The following is a 25,703-nucleotide window of genomic DNA, read 5'->3' on the forward strand; positions in this document are numbered from 1 at the left end:
CTAGAGCATGCACGCACGCACACACACGCACATTTTTATTTCTTCACACTTCATTTAAAATACTTACTATTTTAATTCACCGCAAGAGTCTGCACTTCTCAATTCACTCCAGCACTCGGAGCTGCTTCTTCACTTTTTGCTTGTTGGAATCAATTATAGGCCTCCGTTAAACCGAAACATCGCTCTTGATTGTAATTGCTGCAATAAATTGTGGTTAATTTTTCTATTACACAGAAACATAGCTTGATTAGAGTCGGGTTAGAGTTTGTTGATTGTGTAAGTACAGAAATTGTAGTATGGGATTTGCAATACAAATAGAGATGCAGTCTTTTTTAGCAATTGGGCCTGAGGATAGGGATAGACACTAGAGTGTTACAGTGGTGTTTTGTGACATGAATCTTAGTCTTACATGGGTAGGACTAGAAACAGTTTTTCTAGGATGCCTCCTCTACTTAGGACATGAGGTCTTTCTTCTGGAAAAATATGTTAACAGTGTGAAAAACACAGGTATAAATAATAAATTGATGCTGGCTAAATTTTCTTCTTCAAAGCCACGTTGGCACTGAAAACACCAACGTGTGGAATTTCTTTGATCTAAAAGTGTGCAGTCAGAATGTGTTCTCAAAATAAGGCTAATATTCTAACAACACTTGGAAGGACATTTCTGAATTGTATCATCTTCATGTTAGTGACCTCTGTGAGTCACTGATTGGAAAAAATTACATCCATATTTGCACTCCAATAATGTTCAACCTGTACTGAGTAATTCGCCTGCTTTCTCTTTTACCATGTCTGCATTTGGGCACATTTGTGAGTCAGAATGGTTTAACGTCTTTTGCAAATCTCCACATAGACCCTTCTTTTGGGGTATAAAACAGTAATGCTTACTGAGACTTTTTGTGGTTTATAACAAAGAGATGACATTATCAAAATGATAACATGTTTTACCCAAGAGGCAACATGTGTGCAAGTGCCAAAAACTGCCACTTGAGCACCTTCAGGATTAAAAAAACATGTTTCAACCTGGTACCAAAAGGTTGTTTTTGTTGATATTTTCTCCCTATGACTGAGTTATTTATTTATTTGTTCAATTAATTCCTTTTTGTAAACGAATCCACCTGGGTGCTGGAGTTAGACACATAGCTGTGTTTACTGACAGATGTCCTAACAGAGGCAGCTGAAACTAGAAGGTCTTTGCTAGGGTCCATTCACTGCTCTGAGTCATTAAACTAAATTTCTTCACTGTGTTTGTGGCTGATTAAACAGAAGTTAACGTTTATTAGGGCTGATGCAGAGATGAGAATTGTCAAAACAAAGTCCAAAAACACCCACGAGATCGTACAGTTCAAACATACTTGGGGAATTTAACAGACCCAGGGACACAGGAGAAAACAGGACTATTTATACACTTGGGGCAAACTAGACATAGGTGTAGAGTAGATGATCAAGGCAATGAGACAGGATGGGGGTTCAAGGTCAAAAAGCCATTATCAACCTGATGAATGTGTTGGGGAACATGCACACCATTTTGTCTCTCTTTAAAATTGTAAGGTTTTACTGCTGTAGAGAAAAATGTTTGGTAAGTAAGGTAAGTAAATGCAATTTAGTTCTCTAGGAACATTACTTTTGAGAGAGGGTTGGAATTGTTCAAAGAAATGTTATTGAAAAAACAAACTCAGAACTCAGTTTGCATTGTTCATTTGATTGCTCTGCCTATCTGATGTAAACACTCTTGGTTACAACAAACGTCCTCTCAGTTTTAATTATAGAATTGTTTTGATGACATACTCTTTGACTTTTCCCTTTCTTTTTTGTATTTTGTTACATGCTGTTCAGGAGCATCCCATAACTGTGGCTTGCTCGATGGCTAAAGCAAGCCATGGTTGGGAAGTTTAATTTGTCATACTTTTCATTCTTTTTTTAATTTTTATTTTTTTTATTTATCAGTGTAAAATACTTTTATTCCACTAAGATTATGGAACTTAATATATACTTAAATATAGCTTCTTTACTGCTCGACAGATTGCATTGACTTCCTTTGTGATATTTTTCCCCTATTCTTAAATCTAAATTCTGCTGTTCCTAATGAGAGCTGCTTTAAAAGTGTGCTGGTTAATCTTGGTGGTTAAAAAAGAAAAATCAAGATTTCTCCACGGGTCTTTCTGATCAGCATTTTTAGAATACATTTACAGAAAATGGAAAACATTCAACACTAAACATGAAGATTTACATTCATCAAGCTGTGATCTCAAGGCTGCTTAGTAATGTAAGCAACAAAGCATGTTGGCAGTGGCATTGATAGTGGTTCAAATTGTGAATTTCTGTCAGCCCAAGATTTACACATGATCTTTTATGAGTTGAATAATGTTTTACAAGAACTGTAATTCCCATTGTGAGTTCCCACTGAGCCCGACTGTGTCTTGTCAGCTCTGCTTATTCATCAGCCTTCCCCCCAGAAAACTAGCCAAGTAACTTTGTGTAACTCTATTATAAGCAAACTGTCACAGAGAGCAATAGAGTTGCTGTTCCTCTCTCAAGTGTATTTAAGTAAAAACTTCAGCAATATGTGTCCCATCCTCTGGAAAGTGTTTGTGGCACGTCTTATGGAGGACTGTAAAATGTGAGCATTAGAAAATATGCTTAGGACAGAGAGATTTTTTTTATGGTTTAAGAAATGCCATGTAAGAATTATTAAATGGAATTAAATGTAGATGGATATATTTCGCATTCCCTGTGCCTTTCGAAAGACGAGAGTGAGGCAGAGAGAATAGGACAAATCGTAGAGTAGAAGGATGGACCGTGGCCTATTAAGAGGAGAGTCCTTTTGAAAATGTCTGCGAACAACTGGGAATCCCTAACAAGACCTTAGAGATATGGGGGAACAGTTAGCAGGGTGATATGGAGTGTGTGTAGAGAAAGGGAAAGGAGGGGATGGGTGGAGATAAGAGAGAGTCTCTACTAGCTAACTTGCAATGGTAACACAACAGTAAAAAAGAGGATTAGAGTTAGGCATGCCCAGGGTCCCCAGTGATCTTTAAGCTCCGTTGTTTCACTCTGTGTCCTGCTGTGTCTCTTTGTTTTGCTGAGCCTCGGTCACTCATCAAAGCTCCTTAAAAGATTGCATATGTCCGCTAAGATTTGTTTCTTCTGTTCTGTTAAACAGACTCGTACTTGTAGCAACTTTCTGCTCATTTTGACCACTCAAAGTGCTTTCTACCACAAGCCACCTAAAAACACACAATTTCAGTGCTTTTATTTATTCCTAAGCACTTTTTAGCCAACATTTATAGTCTAATGGATGCGTCAGGGTAGGGCTGTTTGATATAACGATATATATCGGATGACAATATAAAAACATCTATTGTTTCATTTTACGCTGTCGTTTGTTTCGTGGTGTCGCAAAATAAACTGTTTACGGCAATATTTTTTCAACCACACTAGGGATGGACAAGCGCCTGTTTTTATGCGTTGTCGTTAGCAACGACCTTGATGACCTGTTAAGCCCAGTAACCATCCAGAGTAGAAAACAGTCTGACTGACAGCTGTGGGAAAGGCCCCAGATGGTTCATGTAGAGGAAAAGTGCATTTCAGGCTTACTTTAATGCATTATCCTCTTTTTCCTGCTTTGTCTCTGCTATTTTGCAAATGAACATCCTTTAGATATTCAGTTTCACATTACATTCACCTCCTTCCATTCTTCTTATATTTGTTAATCTAAAGCATTACACATTCATCCATTAAGTGAATGTTTTTTTTTTCTTTTCATCTTTCTGTCCCATAATCCCAACATGTGCCAGTATATTCATAAAGCAACGGTGAGGCTACATGTACACTCATGATTCAGCAGAGTTGACAGCTTTAGTGGCATGTGTGCGATATAATCCTCTGCCCATGGTATCTTGAGTGCTGTAGCCATGCTTGATGCTTCATGCTTGTCCACATTTCAGCTCAGTAAATATCCTCATGCTGTGTGTGGATACACATTTACACATACATAAATACAGGCATTTTGCAACTGTATATCCCTTTGGGTCATTCTTTCCCTCTTTGTAAGCTGTGAAATTCTTTCTCATGTAAACACAGGTGTAGCAAGGTGAAAAACATTTTTTGTTTGATCGTTCTTATGTTTGTAAAAAGATTTTTCCCACAGTTGTGGACAGAAGTTTGCATATATGTATTTAATATTTCTTTGAACTTTTTTTTCTTTCCAAAGAATTACCTTTTTTTTAAAAAACATGTATTGTGTTCACAAGTGAATTTATTAAGAATTTCCTCTAATGCACACAAGGCCAAAACTATACTTACATTTTCAAATATATACATGCAATTTCACTCATATTTGGTTAAATCTCCCTTAGCAAGTTTTACTTTGACGCTCGATACCCATCAGTGTATCTTTCCTGTATTTAAATAAAACACAAGATTTGCTTTTGTCTTGGAAAACTTGCAGCATAAATTTAACTTCTGAGATTTTTTTTGAGTAAATGATTCCTCTACACAGCATGCCACGACAAAATGTAATAATTTTAGTTAAAGTTTCCAAACCTGGAACTAGGTAGACTGCAATACAGTTGCAGACTAAAGCTGACAAACACATCTTGTTTGGTGTTACTTATACTCTCCTTCTGTAGTCCAGGTTAGTTTAAATCAATCAAAAATAATGTTTGGAAATGTTGTGCTGAAAATGCTACAACTTTGTGTGTCCCATGCCTCCATATTGGTGACCCTACCTTGAACACACATCGAACCATGGAGTTCGCCCTGGACGCCCAGCTACTGCTGGCCCTCTGCCTCCTGCTGTGGCTACGTTTGCCGTGGCGCTCCAGTTGCCGGACTTCTGGCTCCATGACCCCTCGGCATCTCGGCTGACGACACGAAATTTCATCATGTGGTTGCATCGCTCAACCTGCTAGCCACCTGCTGTGCGATGGCCCTCCTCCGGGACCCGCCCGTGCAAGGGAAATATGTCGCCCTTAAGGACCTAATCCCGCAGCGATACACCCTCTCTGGTGCGGAGCGAACCAAGAAACTCTCCCTCTCCAGGCTGGCCGGAGGCACGGCTCTTGAACTCACGGAAAATATGTTGTCCTTGCTCGGTTCGGATGACGGAGGATTCCTTTTCGGCCATCTCTTTCTCAAACTGCCTGTCACTGTGAGAACTGGCCTCGCCAGTTCCCAGTTTCTAGCGGCGCAGGAGTACCGCTCCCTGGCTGAAAAGGCAGATCGCATCCTGCTGGTTTTCCGCATGTTTGGAGTGCATGCCTCGGCCGTGGATCCGCCAGCGACACCCCCAACAGCTTTCTCCGGAGTGGACAAGCTGGCGCTGACGGCAGGAACCGCTACACACCGTAGGAAAGATTTTTGTTTCTACCATCAGCGTTTTGGCGCCAGAGCGCGTTGTTGCCTGCCGCAGTCGCTGACGATATGGAAAGGCTGCTCTTCATTGAAGACTCACGCTCCGGGCGCTGTTTTCTGGTGGACTCTGGCTCCCAGAAGAGCCTCATCACGCCCACCGTCGCGGACCACTTAGCGGCAGGCCACGGACTGCGGCTGATTGCGGCTAACGGTTCTCCTATTGCAACTTATGGAGAAAGACGAGCCTCATGCCGGAAGACACGCCGGTGTAGGATGGCGATCTGCGTTTGCTTTGCGACGTGTCCCCCGTGCCCCGTTGTTCCCCTTTTGTGGCACCGTCGTGTTTTCGACTCCATCCATGCTCTCTCTCACCCGGGCGTACGGGCTTCGGTCAAGCTGGTCAGCGACAAGTTTGTTGGGCCGGGCCTGCGGAAAGCGGTAAAGAATTGGGCTGCTGCGTGTGTTCTGTGCCAACACTCGAAGGTCCACAGGCACACTCAGGTGCCCCTCGAACCGTTCCGCGTACCTGGTGTTTCGACCATGTGCACGACAATTTGGTCGGACTGCTCCCACAGTAACAGGGTATCACACACCTTTTGACTGTGGTGGATCGCACCACCAGGTGGCCAGGGGTTTGTGTCCACGTGGGTTTCGCGTTTTGGTCCCCCCGCTGACATTACCTCGGACAGAGGCCCTCAGTTTGTGTCGGAACTTTGGTCCGTCATGGGTGACGGCCAGGAGGTCAAGGTCCACTGCACCACAGCGTACCACCCGCAGGCTAGCGGGATGTGCAAGCGGTTTCACCAGTAGCTGGGTCGACCGTCTGCCTTGGGTTTTGTTGGGGTTGCGCAGCGCGGTTAAGGAGGACCTCTGGGTTTCTCCTGCTGAACTGGTCCTTGGCCAACCCCTTCACGTCCCTGGAAAATTTTTGCCTGAGAGCCTCCCCCCCCCCCATTTTTTGATGTCTCTGTGCCAGCTCTCCACTCCCCTGGTGGCCCCTTTTCGGTCCCTGGCCCCATGCACCACTGCCTACCCACCTGCTGCCGGAACGTTGGACTCTGACCCTCCCTCTGTGATCCCACCGTGGCCGTCTGTGCTCGTCCGGCAAGCGGAGGGTTCGGCCTGTTCTTCCCGTTCTTCCCGGCCTGGTGAGCCCACGGCCAGTTCTCGGACTCCCCGTTTCAGCCGTTCTGGACATTTGATTAAGCCCCGGGTCCTGGACTAGTGGACTGTTTGTTTGGGTGTTTGGAGGGCGGGGCATGTGTGGCAACCCACTAGAGGGCTCCACTCACACCCAAGCCTGGAGGATGTGTTCTGTTGTGTTTGGGCGCAATATGCTCAGTTCATGTTTGGAGGTGAAGTTGGAGTGTAAAACTAGAGCTCCTGTGTTGTGTGCCCCATGCCTCCATAATAATACATTTAAGTAAAAATACATTTTTTAAAAAAAACTCAAAGCCAGTTATAAAAACTTAATATCACATTTTTACAGTGTATTCCTATTGTGATACCATTTTTGATTTAATTATTTTAAAAAATGCATCATCTGTGGTAGCATGTATAGATATGAAAAAGTAGCATTTTCAGCACAACATTTCCAAATATGAAAACTCAATCTTTCATGTAAACTTTTGAAAGGAACAGTAGAAAACTGTTTTAACGAAACAGTTTGTGCGCCCATAAATAGTTGGAAGCACTCTAAGCTGAGCCAACATCTCCCTGGCAGTCAAAGGAAGGAAAGCAGTTCTGAGCATTTTGTTCATTGACAATGCCAAGAATCAATTTGCATTTACTGGAGAACTGTGTTGAAGAACATCCTGCATCAACATTACTCCGAACTGCATTCAAATTCTCTACAAGCAGTTCAGTCCTAGTCTGTCTCTTTCAGATAATTTATTTTCAAAGCAACAATTTGGATTTTGTTCTTGTTGGCTGCCTGTGTCTCCTTCCTGTACTGGTGTACTTCTTCATCTGCCTCAGCCAGTATCATGTAGTTTTCACTTGGATCTCTTATCTGAAACTGATGAATGGTATCTAGTATCTGAACCTTGTAACCATTCTATCGAGTAGGCATGGCAAGTTTATTTCTTTAGCACATTTTAACAGCAAGGCTATTCAAAGTGCTTTACATAAAGTTTCAAAAGACATCAAAGGTAATTTACAAAAGCAGCGTAAGAGGATATAAAAGAGCATTTAGACCAGGGATGTCAAACTCATTTTCCATTGAAGGCCACTTTGATCGCCGAGTGAAACTCCACTTTTTGTCAGTGTAAAGACATTTAACTACACATTTAATTCCTGAGACATCTTACTATAAAATAAAGAAGTTCAATTTCAGTTTTTCTACACGATAAATGTCTAAAATTACAGAAAGGATTCTGGCAGCTCACTGCCCAGACTGTCCCATATTTATAGAACTTACAGCTTATTGATTGATGAAAGTTTGTTTTAACTGAAACTTCTATGGTAGAAAGTAAAAAAAACAGGAACTTTTCTGTCATTTAATTGTTTATCTGTTACTTAACTACTTTGGTGTAGTAAGAATGGCTATAGAGAAGATTTTTATCAGCAGGAGAAGTTGTATAACTTATAAAACTTTCTGGCCTCTTCATATTTTCCTTGCTTGCTGTCCTTGCTGGGCTGATTGTGGACCCTGGGCCTTATGTTTGACATACTTGATTAGACATTAAAATAGCTATATAAAATTAAAACAGTCATTTTTTGTGAAGTTGCAAGAAGAATAAAGTAGTTATTAGTACTAAAGTTAGAAATTAATAGTTATTTTCTTTAACCCTCTGGGTTCGATGGATGCGCCAGTGCGTCAAAATCACATGACCAATTTAAGACAACACAGCAACAAGATGCAACGATGCACAGCCTCCATTTCAACTTGTGTCAAAAGTGTGGACTCAAACTATATACCAGTTTTTAAATTGTGTTGATAGGCCATTAGGGATGGGTATCGAAAACCGGTTCTTGTTGAGAACCGGTTCCCAGTGTTTCAATTCCTTGGAATTGTTTGCCATTTTTGCAAACGATTCCCTTATCGATTCCAGTCGCCCCGAATGACGTCACCACGTTGCGGAGCGTCATTTACCTGGCAGGAAACATGGCGCCTAAGCGGCTCAAACGCTCAAAAGTTTGGTTTTGCTTTACGAGAATGGATGACAACAGGGCAACTTGCAATACTTGCAAAGTAGATATTCCATTTAAGGGAGGAAACACTACAAATATACAAAAGCATTTGCTCACAAAACACACGATAACCTTAAATGAATGTCGTGTTTTTAATTCCGCTCCGGACTCGTGAATCTCAACCCAGCAGCAGCGGTAACGTTTGCACGGCCTTTCCCGTTAATGCGGCAGGTAAATAATCAACTAACAGTGCATATTATGTTAGCGCGATCTGCCTTATTACAAAACCTGCCATTACTGTGCATTTAGATGACCATGATGAGAGAGACAGACAGAGTCTGGCTCAGATGCTGGCAGTTCTCACTGCAGTCTACTGTTAGCGTCTCCTTTCAGGCCAGGATAGACGAATGTCACCGAGCAGTGACTCAGTTTGTGGTCAAAGGCTTGAACCCATTTGCCACAGCAGATGATTTTCGGTAAGTGAATGTGTTTAATTGTAGGCAGGGACATTACTGGATATTCTTGTGTAATTGCTACAGAATAATTGATGTTATACTTTGTTATTGCTACAGAAGAATATTTATTTTATTATTTTACATTTACAATTTTTTTTCCTGGGGACCCTGTGACACCCCATTGAAGAGCCGTAGGCTGTGGATCTCTTAAGATCTCACTGTTGGGTTTGTAAGGCCATGTTACTCCTAAATTTCTATCTTGTTCAAAGAGAAGATATAAAACAAAGTTCTAAGCTATTAGACCTTAGTGTTCTCCTTTTTAAAAAAGAATCGATAAGAGAATCGATAAAGAATCGAATCGTTAAACAGAATCGAAAATGGAATCGGAATCGTGAAAATCTTATCAATACCCATCCCTATAGGCCATGTAAAACCAGAGTTATGATAAAAAAAAAATACACGCTATGTTTGTGTCTGAATAAAACAGTGGTATTTCCAGCGGGAAGAAACGGTATAAACAGCGTTTTCTAAGGATAGCGCTAGCAATAGGAATGGGTATCAATAACCGGTTCTTGTTGAGAACCAGTTCCCACTGTTTCAATTCCTTGGCTTTGCCATTTTTGCAAACGATTCCCTTATCGATTCCAGTCGCCCCGAATGACGTCACCACGTTGCGGAGCGTCATTTACCTGGAAATGCAAGGCTTAATATTAAAAAATAATATATTTATTTATATATATAAATAAAATATTTAAAAAAAAAAATTTTAAACAAAAACACCCCTCCTATTGGTGTTAAAGTGTACCATGTCAACAAATTACAAAATTATATGTGGCATTTGGTTGTTTAGGAAGAGGGGGTAAGTTTTAGGAGTGACACCGGATATGAGGTATGAGGGCTGTGCTGAAGAGAATGATACCAAACAAAGCAAGATGAACAGTTTTTAAAGGTGAAATATAGAAGTAAAATCAAAAGTAGTCAAAAACCGCCAATTATACCCTGGACCCAAGAGGGTTAATAACGCTTGAATAATTCAGTTCTGCTCATATTTTTTACACAGGAGTATGAAGCTAAAATCTCAGTATACAAAGATGTCCTGTAAACAGAATGGTGTTGTTGGAAAGGCTAAGAAAAATAATTGAAAACTCACTTTGTTCATTTTGTGCTGAAATTAAAAGACATATAAATATGCTCTAGCTGATCAATCTTTCACACACAGAGCTAGTATCCATACACGTGCTGAAATTCACAGTTTCCCATAGTGAATTAGAAAGAAGCAAAATTTTAGACCTTATTTCTAATTCTGGCCCACTGTACGACTGAGAGCTAATGAAACACCTCAGATGGAGTCCAGCAGTCTTTCATCTCACACATCCAGTTAGTGGCTAGTGGTTCTCAGGGGCACAGATGTACTGTTCATCTGCCTTCCAGTGACCCTGAGTGTAAAGCCACCTGAAACAAGAGCCAAGCTCTCTGTCAAGGATTAAATTAGTCTAATTATCTGACTACATCTAGATTTCTTTTGTTTTAAAAAAAAAGTTCATCTCTATTATTTTTTCTTCTTTTGCAAAAGCAAAACAGAATGTAAACTTTTCTTATGAGTAGATATTGAGTATTGACAAAGGCAGATTATGATAATATAATATTTTTATTATAATTATTATTATATAATAATAATTTGCAGACATCTGTAGTATTCTGATTGATAGTGTTGATGTAAGTTGATACTGATTTGAGCAGGTAAAGTTCACCACAATATGCTTTGTTTAATCTATAAATATCATAATAATTTACAGTATATTAGAATAACCTTCAGTACACTTTTGATCAGGATATGTTCTTCAGTACACACATAAACAAATATGTTGGACTGATTATCTCTACACTGGACTATTGATGTTTGTTATTATCAGGTTTTATCGATCTAATAATTCCCTAAAAAGCCCCCAGCTTTGAGAGGATGAGAGTTCATTTTCCTTGTTTCTGTTTTCTCCCATATTAGTTTCTTGTCATTGGCTCCCTGTTAAATCCAGAATTGAATTCAAAATCCTTCTCGTCACATACAACATCTTGAATAATCAGGTCCCGTCATACATGCACATGATCCTAACAGAGCACTTCACTCTGCAGGTTTACTCGTGGTTCCCAGAGTTTCTAAAAGTAGAGCCTTCAGCTGTCAGCTCCTCTCCCATGGAACCAGCTCCCAGTGTGACACCCTCTCTATTTTCAAGATTAGGTTTTGTTGATAGAGCTTGTAGTTGGGGCTAGATCAGATGTCCCTGAACCATCTTCTAGCTATGCTGCTTCAGGCTCAGAATGCTGAAGGACTTAATAGGATACACTGTGGCTGTATCCCAATTCAGGGTCTGCAGCCTTAAAGGCCGCATTTTAAGGCCGATTACGTCACCGCGACGTGACGAAGACTGTCCCAATTCAAAGGCTGCTCGAAATGCGGCCCTCAAATGCGTCCTTAATTTCCCTGAATTTTAAGGACGTGGCGGTGTAGACTTCGTGGCCCAACATATCCCAGAATGCATAGCGCGGCGGTAATTTTAAAACATTACTGTTGGCCACATGTCGCCAAAGTTATGTGACATAAGTGATGTTTGTACTAACTTGGTTTTACAGCCTTTACTTTAAAATATACGCCGTTCAATAGCTGACCTTAATCTTACAGAGAATGATCAAAGCTTACAAACAAACAAATGAACAAAAGATTTTCTCCTTCATTTCTGTCAAACAAAGCTGTATGAAACGTTTCCAGCTGTTAGTATCATGGTTGCTAGGCAACCTGGGCAGCGCAATGGAGGCTAGACCGTCCCATTTCACAAGCCTCGCACTTCCGGCCTTAGCGGTCTTTGAGTACGCGGCCCTTGAGGATCGTTGAGGCTGCGTACTTTAAGGCTGCAGACCCTGAATTGGGATACAGCCTGTGCACTTCTTCTCCGCTCACCTTTTTTACTCTTCACATATTTTTACTAGGGGTGGGGGAAAAAATCGATACTGTGTGGTATCGTGATATTTTGTTTGCTAATAATGTATCGATACAGGGACAGCAGAAATCGAGTTTTGTTTTTTTTTGGTTTTTTTGTTACAAAAAAGGTTTTTGTGCTCTGGCTTCAGAGCATGTTGATCCTTTTTCTGAGCAAGAATCCTGACATTCCTTCACTGTCCAAATGTGTTTAACTTTTTGTGGCAGCAATAAACATGACAGTTTACTTATTTTAATTTAAGACATGTTTTATTTTAATTAAGTTTAAAACTTTTTTATTTAATGTAAAATTAAACTGGTCACAGCAGATGGCCGCCCCTACCTGAGCCTGGTTCTGCTCCTGTTGAAATGGGGCCGTCTGGTTGTTGAGGTTTTGTCTCTCTTATTGTTGGGTCTTTACCCTACAATAAAAATCGCCTTGAGGCGGCTTTTGTTGTGAATTCGTGCTATATAGATAAACTTCAATTGAATTGAATTGGAAACTGAATGTAATTAATATAAAGACAGGATCGAAAACAGAGCGCTCACTGATAAACCAGTTGTTGCAACAGCAAAATATTACGTTAATTTTAATAAATGAATTATTATAAAGGTAAAACAGTGAAAGTTTGTCATGTCTGCTTTTCCTTCAGTGGACTTGTAGCCTCTCTCATTCACCACCACCCACATTGCTCCACCTCAGTCCTCAGCCCTCCTCAGCTTTGCTCCTCAGGCCTGAAATCAGTTCAGCTGATCTGCTGCGTATTTCACTTTTTTTGCTCTGATTACTACTTTGGACTCTCTGCTCTGACAGTAGAAATCTGCCCAATGCTCTACACTTCCAGCCACACTCGGCTCTACTCCATTCTGCCCCGGGTCAGCACCGCAGTAACCATTCATCTTTTATCTAACTACAGTGCCCTGTGTATTCATCTATCAATCACATCTAGCTGTTTCTTGCTCATGTGTCGACAATGCAGGTGTGCTGTAAATGTAAAGTGCAGCATTTTTACAGTGATTTCTGTTGGGGGTCAAATTCTCTTGGCTTTAAGTAGAGGTGTTTGTAATAATTTGTCATTTTAGCCAGCACTAAAACACTGGATAAGTCTTGAAGTATGAGATGATGGGTTTTATACACAGCTACATAAATGACCCTCTTGGTGGTTCTAATATTAACCAAACTAAAACTAACCGTTGCCGTTTCAAACGTGTAGCACCAGGATGATTCTCCACCCGTGTTGTGGAGCCGTGCTTAACATTCTTCATTAAATTTGAAGTAGGACACTTATGTATTTTGTGATGTTTTTGATATAATGTTCCCCGTTACATTAGTAAGGGAGGACCTTTGATTGGGTTTTTCCATACAACCAGATCTGCTCCACTGTTCCTCCAGAAAGATCACCCAATCACTGAAATGTTACTGGAGTAATGAATGACATTCTTCCAAAAAGGTAAAGGTGATTCCTCAGAACATCTTTGTATGGATTTACAGTCATCAATCCATCTAAGGAGACAGACCCCCACCCCAGCATAACAGAGCCAGCAGATCCTCTCCATACAGGGGTCAAGGGTTCAAGTCTTTTTCCTTCATTAGTCACCCGCCTGTATATCTGGGATATTTCAGACTACTGGCCTCGTCCTTGTATCACTCATATGTCAGATTTTATCGCTTTAGCATTTCTAACTTGGCGTGACTTTTACGACATTAAAAAATGAGAATCTTCTTTCATCTTAAACACAACAGAAGCTGATGAAGTGTGCCGTAGGTGTCAGGGCCTGATTGAAGAGAGAGGCTGTTAATTCTGCTCAGATCCCAAGGCATTCTCACATCTCGCTGCAGACACAGTTTGATTTAGTGAAGAGGGTCCTGTAGAGACTGTCAGCAGCTGAAAACTGATGCCCAGCTTGACAAAAGACAGAACACACTGCCAGAACAGGCTCGCCCACTCATTCTAACTCAGGTCAGACGGCAAGTGTGTGTGTGTGTTTGTGTGTGTTTGTGTGTGTTTGTGTGTGTGTGTGTGTGTGTGTGTGCGCGCAGGCTTACATTTTGTAGTTTTTTTCCTTATGTCTTTATTCGTAGGAGAACATCAATGATATTGTCACATTTCAGTAACCTGCTGTGAAAACTTTGGCACATGATAAGCTGATTTACACCCCCACCACTGCCACCCACCTAAACATTTCTGCACATTTAACACACCCTTCCTTTGACAGCAGTGGTCTTCCTGAGCAGGACAGTGGGAACTCCACACTGTAAAAACTGTTAAGCGTTAGCTTGAAGAAGATGAAACACCTCAAATATGAGGCGGTCCAAAATTTGAATCCACAGGAAAGCCTCAGATCCTCGTCAGAGCCCTTGTGGGTCATAACTGTTTTTGGAAGGATAAGGAAGGCTTCCAGATTCTTGCTTTTAATGTGGTGTAGGTGATCATATTTGGAGTCTGAGTTTAAACTGAATATTAAGCCTTGCATTAAAATGTGCACTTAGTTGAAGTGTTGTGTTACGTGTTCTGGATATTATATAGTTAAGCTGCCGTCAAGTGTAGTAAAAGGCAGATTTTGATCTCTGTGAAGAGTTTTAGCTCAATCCCGCTTAATGCTCCCAAATCAGCCGAATCCGTTCCCGTTTCTCTGACCTTCTCCTTCCTCTCAAATGTCTCCTGTCCAGTTTTCTTTCTGGCACACTCACCTCCTCTCATCCTTCTCTCTTGTTGAAAAGATAAATAAATGAACCCAAAGGTAAAGTTAAAGTCACTGGATGACTGGTGATATGAGCAGCACACTGTCACAGAATGTACGTAAAAGCGTGAATTTGTCTGTTTCTGTCCTGGGGCAGAAGTCCAGATGTCAGGTTGCAGTGATGACTGAACAGGACACAGTGAGCATGCATGCATGTGTGCGTGTGTGTGCGTGTGTGCGTGTGTGCGTGCAAGTTGGACAAAACAAAAGTGAGAGTGATGGGGGAAGTAATTCTCTTCACGCTTGACTGCGTGTAGAACTGTGATTGCTCTTCCTCAGGTGTGACAGCGGCTCCTGAAAGCACGCATTCGATGCGATCATTGTGTGAGTTTAGCCCCCAAGTTGTGCGCATGCTAAGTGGGTTATATGATAAAATGATTTCCGAAGCTGCGTGTGTGTTTGTGAGTTGCTGTCAGCACAGGTACGGCATGTTCTTTTTAAGTGTCTGAGCTCTTCTGCTTTGGCAGAATGAGAGATGTAGAGTGGGAGGGAGCTGTCAGTGTAGGGACATTTAACGGGTGGGAGGTGTGTGTGTGTGTGTGTGTGTGTGTGTGTGTGTGTATTTGTTTCAGGGTTGCCCAGTATGAGGGGATTAACCCTGTGGGAGTTTGCACTCTCATGTGTAGCCAACTGTGCTGTCTGCTACAGCTTCACACACACACACAGACTTTGCATTCAGTCCGTCACATCCACAAGCCTTCGTGTGTACATTCACACGTAATCTGGATCTCTGTCTGTCTCTGTTTCTTTGTTTCAGCTTCACTCACACACACACACACACACACACACACACACACACACACACACACACACACACACGCACAGGTCGTTTCCAGCACCGAGGGGTCTGTGCAGATCGTGTTGTTGTGACACAGACAGACTACTGAGCGACCTTTAAGTTGAGCCCACGTGGCTGGATGTGGTCTGGACCCAGGGAGGGACGGCATGAAGCTGACAAGCCAAAAGAAGAATCAAGTCAGGGTGGAAAAGGTTCAGTTTGGCAGGGAAATCCTCCTCTGGTCGCTATGACAACGGTCACACCAATATGAACACACTCCATCATGCTTCTTCCCAGTCTTCCCCTGATTTAATGCCCAAAAATGTTTGTAGACAGCTCTCTCCGGTGCTCAGTGTGATGTTTCCACAGTTTTCTGTTTTTTAGTGCCAAAATTATTTATCATCTGAGCTTCTTCAAACACGTAAGCCTGCATGAATTTTGAGAAGATGTGGGCAGCATCCTTTCATGCTCCCCTTAAGGAAGAATTTTCTTTACCACACAGCATATTTAGTAATAGACACAGAAGTAGTTCAACACAGCAGATACAGTTTTCAATATCAGTATTTGAGCGGCGTAATCTATTGATCGTTTTTGGCTTTTGAAGTGCAGATGGCTATCTGCACAAATGAGCATCTAAATGGCTGAGTGGAGCACTCGGGGAGCTCTGAGACAGCCATTGAATGAGAAGGCTCATTGAGACGGGGTGAAGAGGATGCAAACAGTTCCGCATGGTGGCCCGGGTGAGTGCTGGCTGGCACGCTTACAGAAGAGGAGAGTCTCCTCCAGCAGACAATTTTGTCTAATGACTAAAGAACAATTAGGGATGAAAGCAGGATCGGGAGTACCTGTGTGCTCTAGTTTATTACAGCCACCTGTACATGTGGACATGTAACAGGATGCAGTGTTATTGTACGGAGTGGATCACAGTATACGGATAAGCTCACATTAACATGTCCTACACACCCCCACGTGCACTTGCATACTACAGGTTGAATTAACAGGAATAATAACAATACATTATTGATGACTGTGTCAAAACAGCTGTAGATAGAAGACCAAAAACATACATCTGAAAGGCAAAGAGCAGGATTTCTGTTTATATCTATACTGTATATTGCAGTGCAGTGTCAGTGTGTGTGTTAGCATTATTAATCAGTGTTAATAATGTGTGAAGTTGATTAATGTGCTTCACATTGCTGTATGCAATGTGTGCAATATATGGATGTTTCTAGCCACTGGGTAACCCATAGGAAGATGAAGGACCGTGATATTTTACTGTATCATTATTTTGTTTAATCCATACTTCCTACTGATCATTATGTACTCTGTGAAGGGATGGCATGATTTCTAATATTCCCAGATCAGTTCTGATATATTAATGTTGTTTTATCACTGATACAAAAACAGTGTTTAGATCTTTTTATTAACTGCTTTGCTAGCAGCTCTAAGAGTTAGTACTGCAGCACAGCAGCATTTAAGGAGCTCAGCAGCTGGGTAATGCTGATGATTAGCAGGTTTGTGTTTGACAGGTTTGCCATTAGAGTTGAGCATGTTAGCAAATTTGGACTAAATGCAAAGTACAGCTGACTCTGATGGGAATGATATTTATTGTCAACCATGTAGTTGTGCAAAAGGGAGGTGTCGGAGGGTAACTGGACTCATTAAGATGCATCATCTAGGAATTATACATCTCTGTGAATTGTATCAGTATATGAAAGTGATGTCCTTAACAATTAGGAAAAATCTATTAAAAACCTGACACAATATCAGAGAGATGCATCAGTTGTTTACTGAGCATTCAGCACAATGGTCTCTGTCAAATGGTGGCTGTCAAGAAGACATTCTGAAGGAAGGGAAACTGGGAGAAAAGGCTGAGGTATCCCACATTACACAAGAACTGGACTAACAGGACTAAACCAATGTCGGCAGGAAGTCAGCAACGATGTACAATAGTGAGTGTCTACAGCCATCTGTAAGACACGGTGGAGGCTCTGTCATGGTTTGGAGCTGTTGTTGGAGAACTTGTCAAAATTGATGCAATTTATCAATCTAGGAAAGTACTTTCAGATTTTGGCTGCATTTTTCAGCATGACAGTGTAAACACACGGTCAGTGCAGGAACAGCGAATCTGGATAGAAAAGCACACTATCGAACACTGTCAGTCATGGATTGGCCTCCCCAGAGCCTGGACCTCAGCACTATTGAAGCAGTGTTGCATCTCGACAAAGAACACAACAAAAGGCAGTCGACCTCCAAAGAAGAGAAAGGGGACGTCTGGAGAACTATTCCTGAAGACCCATAAGACTACTTTGGGGAATTTCCTTACCTGGATGATTTTGCATGCATCAAGATGTTCCTGAAGACTGCCTGAACAAACAACAGGAAAGCTTTCCTAATAGTTCAGGCTGTGCTAAAGGATAAGGTGGTCATTTCTCTTACTAGCAAAAGTACAATTTATTATTGGAAAAACAAACAAGACCTGATTTAGTTCAGCTGCTGTGTGGATAAAACAGTGCAGAGGTTTAACCTACCTGGCTCAAAATTGTCTTAGATGTTTATACACTGCAGATACTCTGTCGATCATTCAAACCTGTAACCAGTGTTTGTTTCCTATACTGCCTCTGGTTGTCAGCTTATTATACCGACGGTCATGTCAGTCTACTCAAGAAGTTTCACCTCTACCCTCCTGCAGTCGTCCGATCTCGTCTCCTTTCTCCTTCCTTTTCTCACTTTTCCCTCCGCTCCTTGTTTGTATTGTCATTTCTCGCTCAGTTGTGAACCAGAGGTGGTGCAGGGCCAGGAGGAAATGACACGTGTCTGACAGGAAACCGCCCAGGGGCCAGACAGGGCAGCTCTCTTTAACTTCGCTCTGCTGCCTGTCCAACACTGCAGTGACACACAGACATGCACAAAGACAGGCAGCCGGTTTTTCTCTCTCTGGTGACCTGAAGCCCAAATTCATATTCTTGTGAATACATACTTAAATTATTTGTTTGGGTTTTTGTCTTTTTTTTAAAGCTTCATTGCTGCAGGCAGGACTGGTGAACCACACATGTATCCCCCACACAGACACACACACAATAATTTCTTGACTTGGTGTGGGCATGACAGCATAGCAGCCACTGACCCACGTTTGAATGTGGTGTTTTTGGGAGGGTTATTTTGGGTGAGTGTATGGGAGTAATACAGCTGTATTAAAGGAATAGAGAGCAATCATGATCAGCATGAGGCCGCGCTGTGTGCCGAGATGATGCGTTGACACAGAAATGGTTTAAAGATGTAATTACACTGAACATCTTTCTCCCGGACAGTAACACTCTTCTTTAGTGACTGGACTGCTGCCACACAGATGGAAGTAACATAAAAATGACAATCCAATTACTCAAACCATTTTCACGCTTGGCCAAATGGCGACAACTGACTTTCTTTTTTTTTGTTCGTAATAAAACAAATGGTTTCTATTTACTGTTCCAGCACTCGTTTGATTTTTCTGCTTCTCAGCTGTAATTCCTGTGTCCCACACACAGAATTCCAGTTTTCCATGATGCTAAAACAAAATGTGTGTATGCATTAGGAATTAGCATACAGGAGGGGCTAGCTTCACTGAAAGCACTGCCTTTGAGCACATGCACAATACTTCAACTCAATTCACTTTTATTAATTTACAAGCATAACAGCATGTCTTCTGTTTGATGTCAGTGAGAGCAGCATACTAATATGGTCATATCAGGCACATGTCAGCATAGAAGCCACACCCACCTGCTGTTCAAACCTTTTGTCTATGAGGGGCGGCCAATCAAAAGAAGCCTGATTTAAAGCGAAGAACATAGGAGTTAAAGTGGCTTGTTTGAGACAGAGGATGGTCTACCAAGTACTAGCTGGAGATGAGATGTTAACTATTTTAACTGGAGCTTGGATTGAGTTTAATTAACCTCTCTTAATCCCGATTTGTTAATTAGAGATTCAGCACGTACGCTTCTATATTCAAACGTTATCCTAATCTTGAAGCATAATTGTTATCATAATGGAGAACTGATTTATGGTCAACGAAATGTTTACTGCACCTTGTTCTGTCCTTGTAATCTGATGCCACATACTTTTTGCTTGGCTCTTTCAGGTCTTGATGCTCGCTGATGGGGACACGGAGAGTTTCCTGTGCCAGCGCCTGCCCGTCCTCTCCTCCATGTCGCAGCTGCGTGGCGTAGCCACAGCCTATGTCTGTCAGGACTTCACGTGCTCTCTGCCCGTCACCGACCCACAGGAGCTCCGCCGGTTACTCCTGGACGGGGCTACAGACACGCAGATAGAATGACAGCTGCTCTTGTCAGACCTGCAGCTCGAGTCTAGTTCTTTTTTTGTTGGATGTGGCTAGTGAGTCAGGCTTTGCCATCACTGGATGGCGGTGCTTTAGCAGCTGATGTTGGTAGAGGTAGGACTAAGGTACCTTGAGGGTGTCGTCCTGCTAGCCATTCCACATCTGTTACTCCAGCCTGTTCTTTATCAGCAATACCAGGTATTACCTCAAATATCAGCTCCAGGTTTTTATTCAAATCAATGTGTAGAAATGCTTGGATGAGCTAATCATGCACAGCAACAGTGGCAATCTGAAAAACCTGTAGCAATTTTGCAAAAAGTTGTAGCTTTACTGTTACCCCAGAAGATCCCTAATAGAGGATAAGCTGAGAGCCCTTTAAATGAACTGGGCCGATAACATTTTGCAGAGGGACCTCTCCGGCATGCGTTCCAGCTCCTGTGTTCACGACACACGGATTTGACAGTAGAGACCTGCCTTGCGGCGGTTGATTTGTGTGTAACCGTGTACATACATTTTAAAAACCATTGCATATGATGCTTTTATCTGTGAGGAGCGAGTCTACTGAAACTGTTGCACAAAAGATCCGCCTTGTGAATGTTGTCTTTATCTTTAGACATAAAAAAACAGAGCATGTATATTCACAACCCCCGAATAATAAATCTATTTCTCCTACAAGCAGTGGGTGTTTGATTTTTGGATTGATGCTTCTGTTTTGTTTGAATGTGCTGCGTTATGTAATGCAGCTATAAAGGTGCCCAGAATAAGTGTCATTTTTGTGGTGTTCGTTTTTGTCTGTGACGTCCAAGATGGGGAAATTCCATGAAGGAGTGAGTGAGTCTGTCCCAGCGGCGTTTTTTTTCTCTGTACTATAAATACTCGTACAGAGAGAAGCCGTCAGTTGTGTATTCTCTTGCTGTCTGTTTCCCGCTGTAGGCTGGGCGAATGTAATGTAAACATTGTGTGAAACACTTGGGAGTGTGTGTATTACTGCGTGTGTGTGAGGGAGACAGATGGACCGCCGATGTCGAGGCAGGCAAGTCTCTGAGGGTAGTCCTCTGGGCTGCGGAAGCAAAGCGAGAAGAAAAAGACGAGAGGAGAAATGCGAAGTTTCCGCAATGGTGGCGGCAGATTCGTGTCCTTCACCTCGCATCCACCGCTGTCCTTTAACAACACGCAGACCATCTGCACTTGTTTACTTTTGTCTCTGTACTTTTGTCAGCCAAGTCTCCGCCCTCCCCTCCTTTTTTTCGTGTCACCTTAAGATTGAGGAGGGATCATATTGGCAGACGGCTGCTTCTGTGGAAGAAGAAGTAGCCAAGAGGAAAACAAGGCTGTGGGGAGGAAGAACATGAGGCAGAGGGAGAGAGATTTGAATGAAATGTCCCAGCATCACTTTTCTTAACTTATCAGATTGTGAGCGGTTGTGCTTTCTTTCTGTTGAAACATTTGGATGCTCCTTTTCATGTATTTCCACACTGCTCTCTCTCTCGCTTGCTTCCTTCTCCTCCTGTTCCTCTCATCTTCTCCCAGGATTGGACCCCTCTGTCTTGGTGGCATATACACACTGGCCATTCCACTGCTGTGCCATTGGCATTGAAAGCATGTTGGAGCCTCCGTCTCATTTATTGAATCCTGGTCTACAAGCACACACAGTCCCCCTCCTTCCATCACTCCTCTCATTATTGTTCTCCACTAATTGTTTTGATGAGCTGCACAAGCTAAATTTTAATTAGCACTGAGATTAGTGTTTGACCCCAGCTAACCTGGCGCCCCGCTAATTATGAAGTTGAATCTGCATGCCTCAGATCTTAGTCATGATATGAATGATAAACTTGTAAATTTTGAGCAGCACCTTTGTAGAAAGAGGCTAAATGGAGTGCATAAGCAAAAGGCATGACACAGTAATACAGCTGTGCACATAAAGGAAGAGATGTTTTAATAAGGCTTTTACTAGTCGGTTTTTTGAAAGTTATTTTACTCATTTTTAAATAAAAATACTTAATCTGCACTTTTTAATTTAATTTCTATAATATATCACAATTTATGAGATTTAGTTGCAAATCCACAAAAAAAAGACTGGTTTCTAAGTCTGCACATACAGAGGGAGGAAATAATTATGTGATCACCTGCTGAATTTGTTAACTTGCTCAGTCACAAAGAAATGAACAGTCTCTAATTATTATGGCAGTTTCAATTTAATAGAGAGAAAGAATATCGACCAAAAATCCAGAAGGAAAAACACATTACATAACGGTTATGACACAAAGAGCTCCATTCCCACAGTCAAGCACGGAGCTGGAATAACATCTAAAGTCGGGGCTGTTTTTCCACCAAGGGTACGACAACTTCACCGCATTAAGGGGCCAATGGACCAGCATGTGGCGTAAAATCTGAAGATGGGTCTTCTAACATGACTAAAGAAGAAGCCCATTAAAGTCATGGAGTAGGCTAGCCAGTGTCCACACCTCAATCCTATAGAAAATCTTTGGGGGGAGATTCAAGTTGCTAAGTGATAGCCACGAAAGGATTTAAAGTTTGTGTAAAGAGGAGTTGGCCAAAATCTCACCTGAAATGAATGCACACCTGGTGGCCAACCTCAAGAAATGTCTTCCTGCTCTGCATGCCAACAATGGTTTTTCCAACAAAAATGTTCACGTGATGTCATGCACATTGCTCAAAAGTTGCATGCTGTTTTGGCCATGATACAGCCACCAGTTGCTAGCTTAAAATGCATATTCCTCGACTGTTTGGCAGTGGTTCTTGTAGGCTTCCTAGAGAGTCTCTCACTCCAGCAAAAACCTCCTTGTCCTTATCTAGTCAAGTCACCTTTATTTATATAGCACATTTAAAAGACATCAAGTGTCGGCCAAAGTGCTGAACAGAGGGATAATATAATAAAAAGAGTTAAAATAGATAAGATGAAAACATTATAAGACATCCATGTATGTTAGTAAAAAAATATGTGTACATGCAAATATGCACATACATATACATAAATGTACACATTCACACATAAGCACACATACGTGAACATAAAATACATGTATACGTATACACATGCAAACATCATCCAATGAGATAAAAGACTAGAACAGCTAAAACAGAATAAAAGAGGTGTCAGAGAGATCTGAAAGCCTTGGAAAACAGGAAGGTCTTCAGATTCGATTTGAAAACTTCCAAGGAGGAAGAGGCTTTTATAAAAGGGGGAAGACTGTTCCAGAGTCTCGGGGCGGCAATGGAGAAAGCCCTTTCACCTCTAGATTTGAACTGGGAATAGGCTGCTAGCAGATTGCCACAGTTGACTGTAGATGTTCATGTTTATCTGTAAATAATTGCTAACAACTAGCCTAGCAACAGTAAAAATCTGAGCTAGCAAAGGGCTACAAAAAGGTTTGTAGGACTGGGGCTCTTACATTGTTGCCATGATTGTCACGCATCCAAAATGACAGACAAGTTAACGTCATGTGGTTAGTGGTTCCATGTCTGTAACCACTTAATAAAAGGGTCGAGCTGCATTGTGGAACAATTTAAAATTGAGTGTTTTATTGGTATGTTTTTTAACCAAATGCTATATAAAGAGAGTTGTAATAATCAAGAGGGAAAGCAGTGAACCTGTAAATATTTTTAACCAGTCTAGCCTCCTAAAATGTTTATTAGAGCAGGTGACATGCCTTTCCACTGATAAAAGCTTGGTTATATAGCAAACAAAAGTTTGGATATGAACATGAAGACAGTAAGACCAAGCAGAGCTGAAACCATCTCAAAGATCCTGCTGGAAAATATGATGATGTACGTTGCTGCCATAGTTGCGTTTCCTGTTTTGAATGCGATTTGCATTTTCCAAATGTTTAGAGAGAATTGATGTATATCCTACATTTTGTGTGGGTTGGATGTTGGATGTAAACAATGAAGTGAAGCTAAAATTATAGAGCTGCATTTGTCTTGTTATATAATTCCTTATTATTTAGCGTGCATGTGTTTCGTGACTCCGCTCTGGTTTTTGAACGGACATTAAGTGTGTGGAACGATCTGTGTTTTAGATGAAAGCAAGTGTCTGTAAAACAAGGCTCTCTAAGGTTATGTGTGTCTGTGTGTGTGTGCGTGTGCTGTTGTCCTTGCTATCAGACATGGCTGCTGTGTTTCAGTCTGTGTTATAATGAGGCCACAGGGGGCCGGGAACAGCAACACACCAACTTGGAGGAAAGGAGGAACATTCAGCAGAGGGGGAGGTGTTGCGTACTTTCTGTCACCCAGCTCACGAGTCTTAAGGTTTTCTCTCCACTCCTGATGTGCTCTTACAGGATATTTAATTTCTCAAACTGTTTAAGATGCTTCGTTTAAAAGGAAAATCTTTGAGAAAAAACTTTCTCTTTAATAAAAATAAAAATCTTGTTGTCACTTGTAAATAATTAGATACGTGCATTGTGTGTTTATGTGATTCTGTGTAAAACACTTAAGATATCTGAAGTATGGAATCAACATGTGTGTGTGTGTGTGTGTGTGTGTGCGTGTGTGTGTGTGTGTGTGTGTGTGAGACAGTCAAAACAGGTATCACAACCCTGGAACTTGTCTGATAAGACCTAAACCTCCTGGAGAAAATCAGTACCGCTTATCAGCCCAGGCTGGTACTTTGTTGATTACACAAAGCAAAAATAGAGTTAAAATGGTAGAGCGGGGTCCCAAGGATTCAAACGAGCTGATGCACCATTATTTCACACTACAAGCGAGGTTGCTGAGGTGCTAAGGTTGAGCAGGTAGGGGGGCTATAACTCAGACAGCAGGAGGAGCAGGTCATTTACTAACCTGGAAGGTTGGTGTTTTGATTCCGAGCTGCTCCAGTCTGTTTGCCAGAGTATCCTGATGCAAAAGGTGTCTTTGTACAAAATACTGAGCCCTGAGTTGCTTAATGTGTTCTCATTGGAGTATGAATGTAGAAAAGCACTATATAAGAACCAGTTCATGTGCAAAGCGAGGTGGACTTGGAAGTTAGTGTTTTTTAAATAATGAAGCTAATACAAAAGATTTTAACTAATTATTAAATTAACATCAACGACAAGCCTTAGCTGCCTTACATTTGACTCTAAACTACTTTGGTGTAGAATGGAGTTCATGGTTGAACCCCAGATTCTTTGGCTGCAAAACAAGCCCAAATCGTTATACTTCCACCACCGTGCTTTACGGCTGGTATGTGGTGTTTGGTTTGCACCAAATCTGGTCCTGTGCATGACAGTGACTTATCGCCCCTTTGATCTTATTGGTCTAAAGAACATTGTTGAAGTCTTGTCATTTGTCCAAATGCAACTTTGCAAACTTAAAGCATCCTGCCATATTCTTTAAAGAGAAAAAAAGCTTTCTCCTGGCAACACATCCAAAGCATTAGATGGATTGCTGCAGTCTTTGATTGTACTTAAATAAATGAACTTCATTTCAATTCAGTTCAGTACTTCTTTGCTCTTCCAGTTTCCATATTTGCTTCTAATTTTTCAGTTTTTTGTCTTTCAGTGCTGTCTGGATTTCCATGATTTCCTTTTGTTTGCAATTTCAGTTTCCTGGTTCACTTTTACATTTTCTGTCTTTGCTTCTTGGATTTCTTTTTTGACCTCTTTGAGCTTTCTCTGGAATTCAATCAGTTCTTTTTTTGCAATTTGAGTTTGCATCTTTGCCTGTTTTTATTTCTTTGTCCTCTACTTTCAATTCTGTCTGCATTTCCATCAGTCCCATCTTTGCTTCTTCGGGTTTCAGCTCTGCTACCTCAGCTTGCAGTTGTGCAATTTCAGTTGCATGTTTTGCTGCTTCACTTGCTTTCATTTGCTTCTGGATCTTTTTTTTCTTCTCTTCTAGCACTCTCTAAACTTCTATCATTTGTTTCTTTGTCATTTCTGTTGCCTTCCCTACTGTTTCATTTTCCTCCTTTGCCTTCTGTATTTCCTCTTCCAGAGCTCACTGGACTTTTCA

At 41.5% G+C, this 25,703-nt stretch overlaps 1 protein-coding gene across 1 annotated transcript in view; it reads left to right on the top strand.

The window, feature by feature from the left end:
* Positions 1–20,423, top strand: part of spata20 (spermatogenesis associated 20) — a 57,836-nt gene extending 37,413 nt beyond the window's left edge. Inside the window, exon 16 of the mRNA XM_006796999.2 lies at positions 19,551–20,423. Coding sequence (XP_006797062.1) covers positions 19,551–19,745 — 195 coding nt within the window. The 3' untranslated portion in view covers positions 19,746–20,423. The remainder of the gene's footprint in view (positions 1–19,550) is intronic.
* Positions 20,424–25,703: the final 5,280 nt, after the last annotated feature.

The sequence above is a fragment of the Neolamprologus brichardi genome, chromosome 8 (assembly GCF_056152115.1).
Source record: "Neolamprologus brichardi isolate AB-2024 chromosome 8, ASM5615211v1, whole genome shotgun sequence".
Taxonomy (NCBI): domain Eukaryota; kingdom Metazoa; phylum Chordata; class Actinopteri; order Cichliformes; family Cichlidae; genus Neolamprologus; species Neolamprologus brichardi.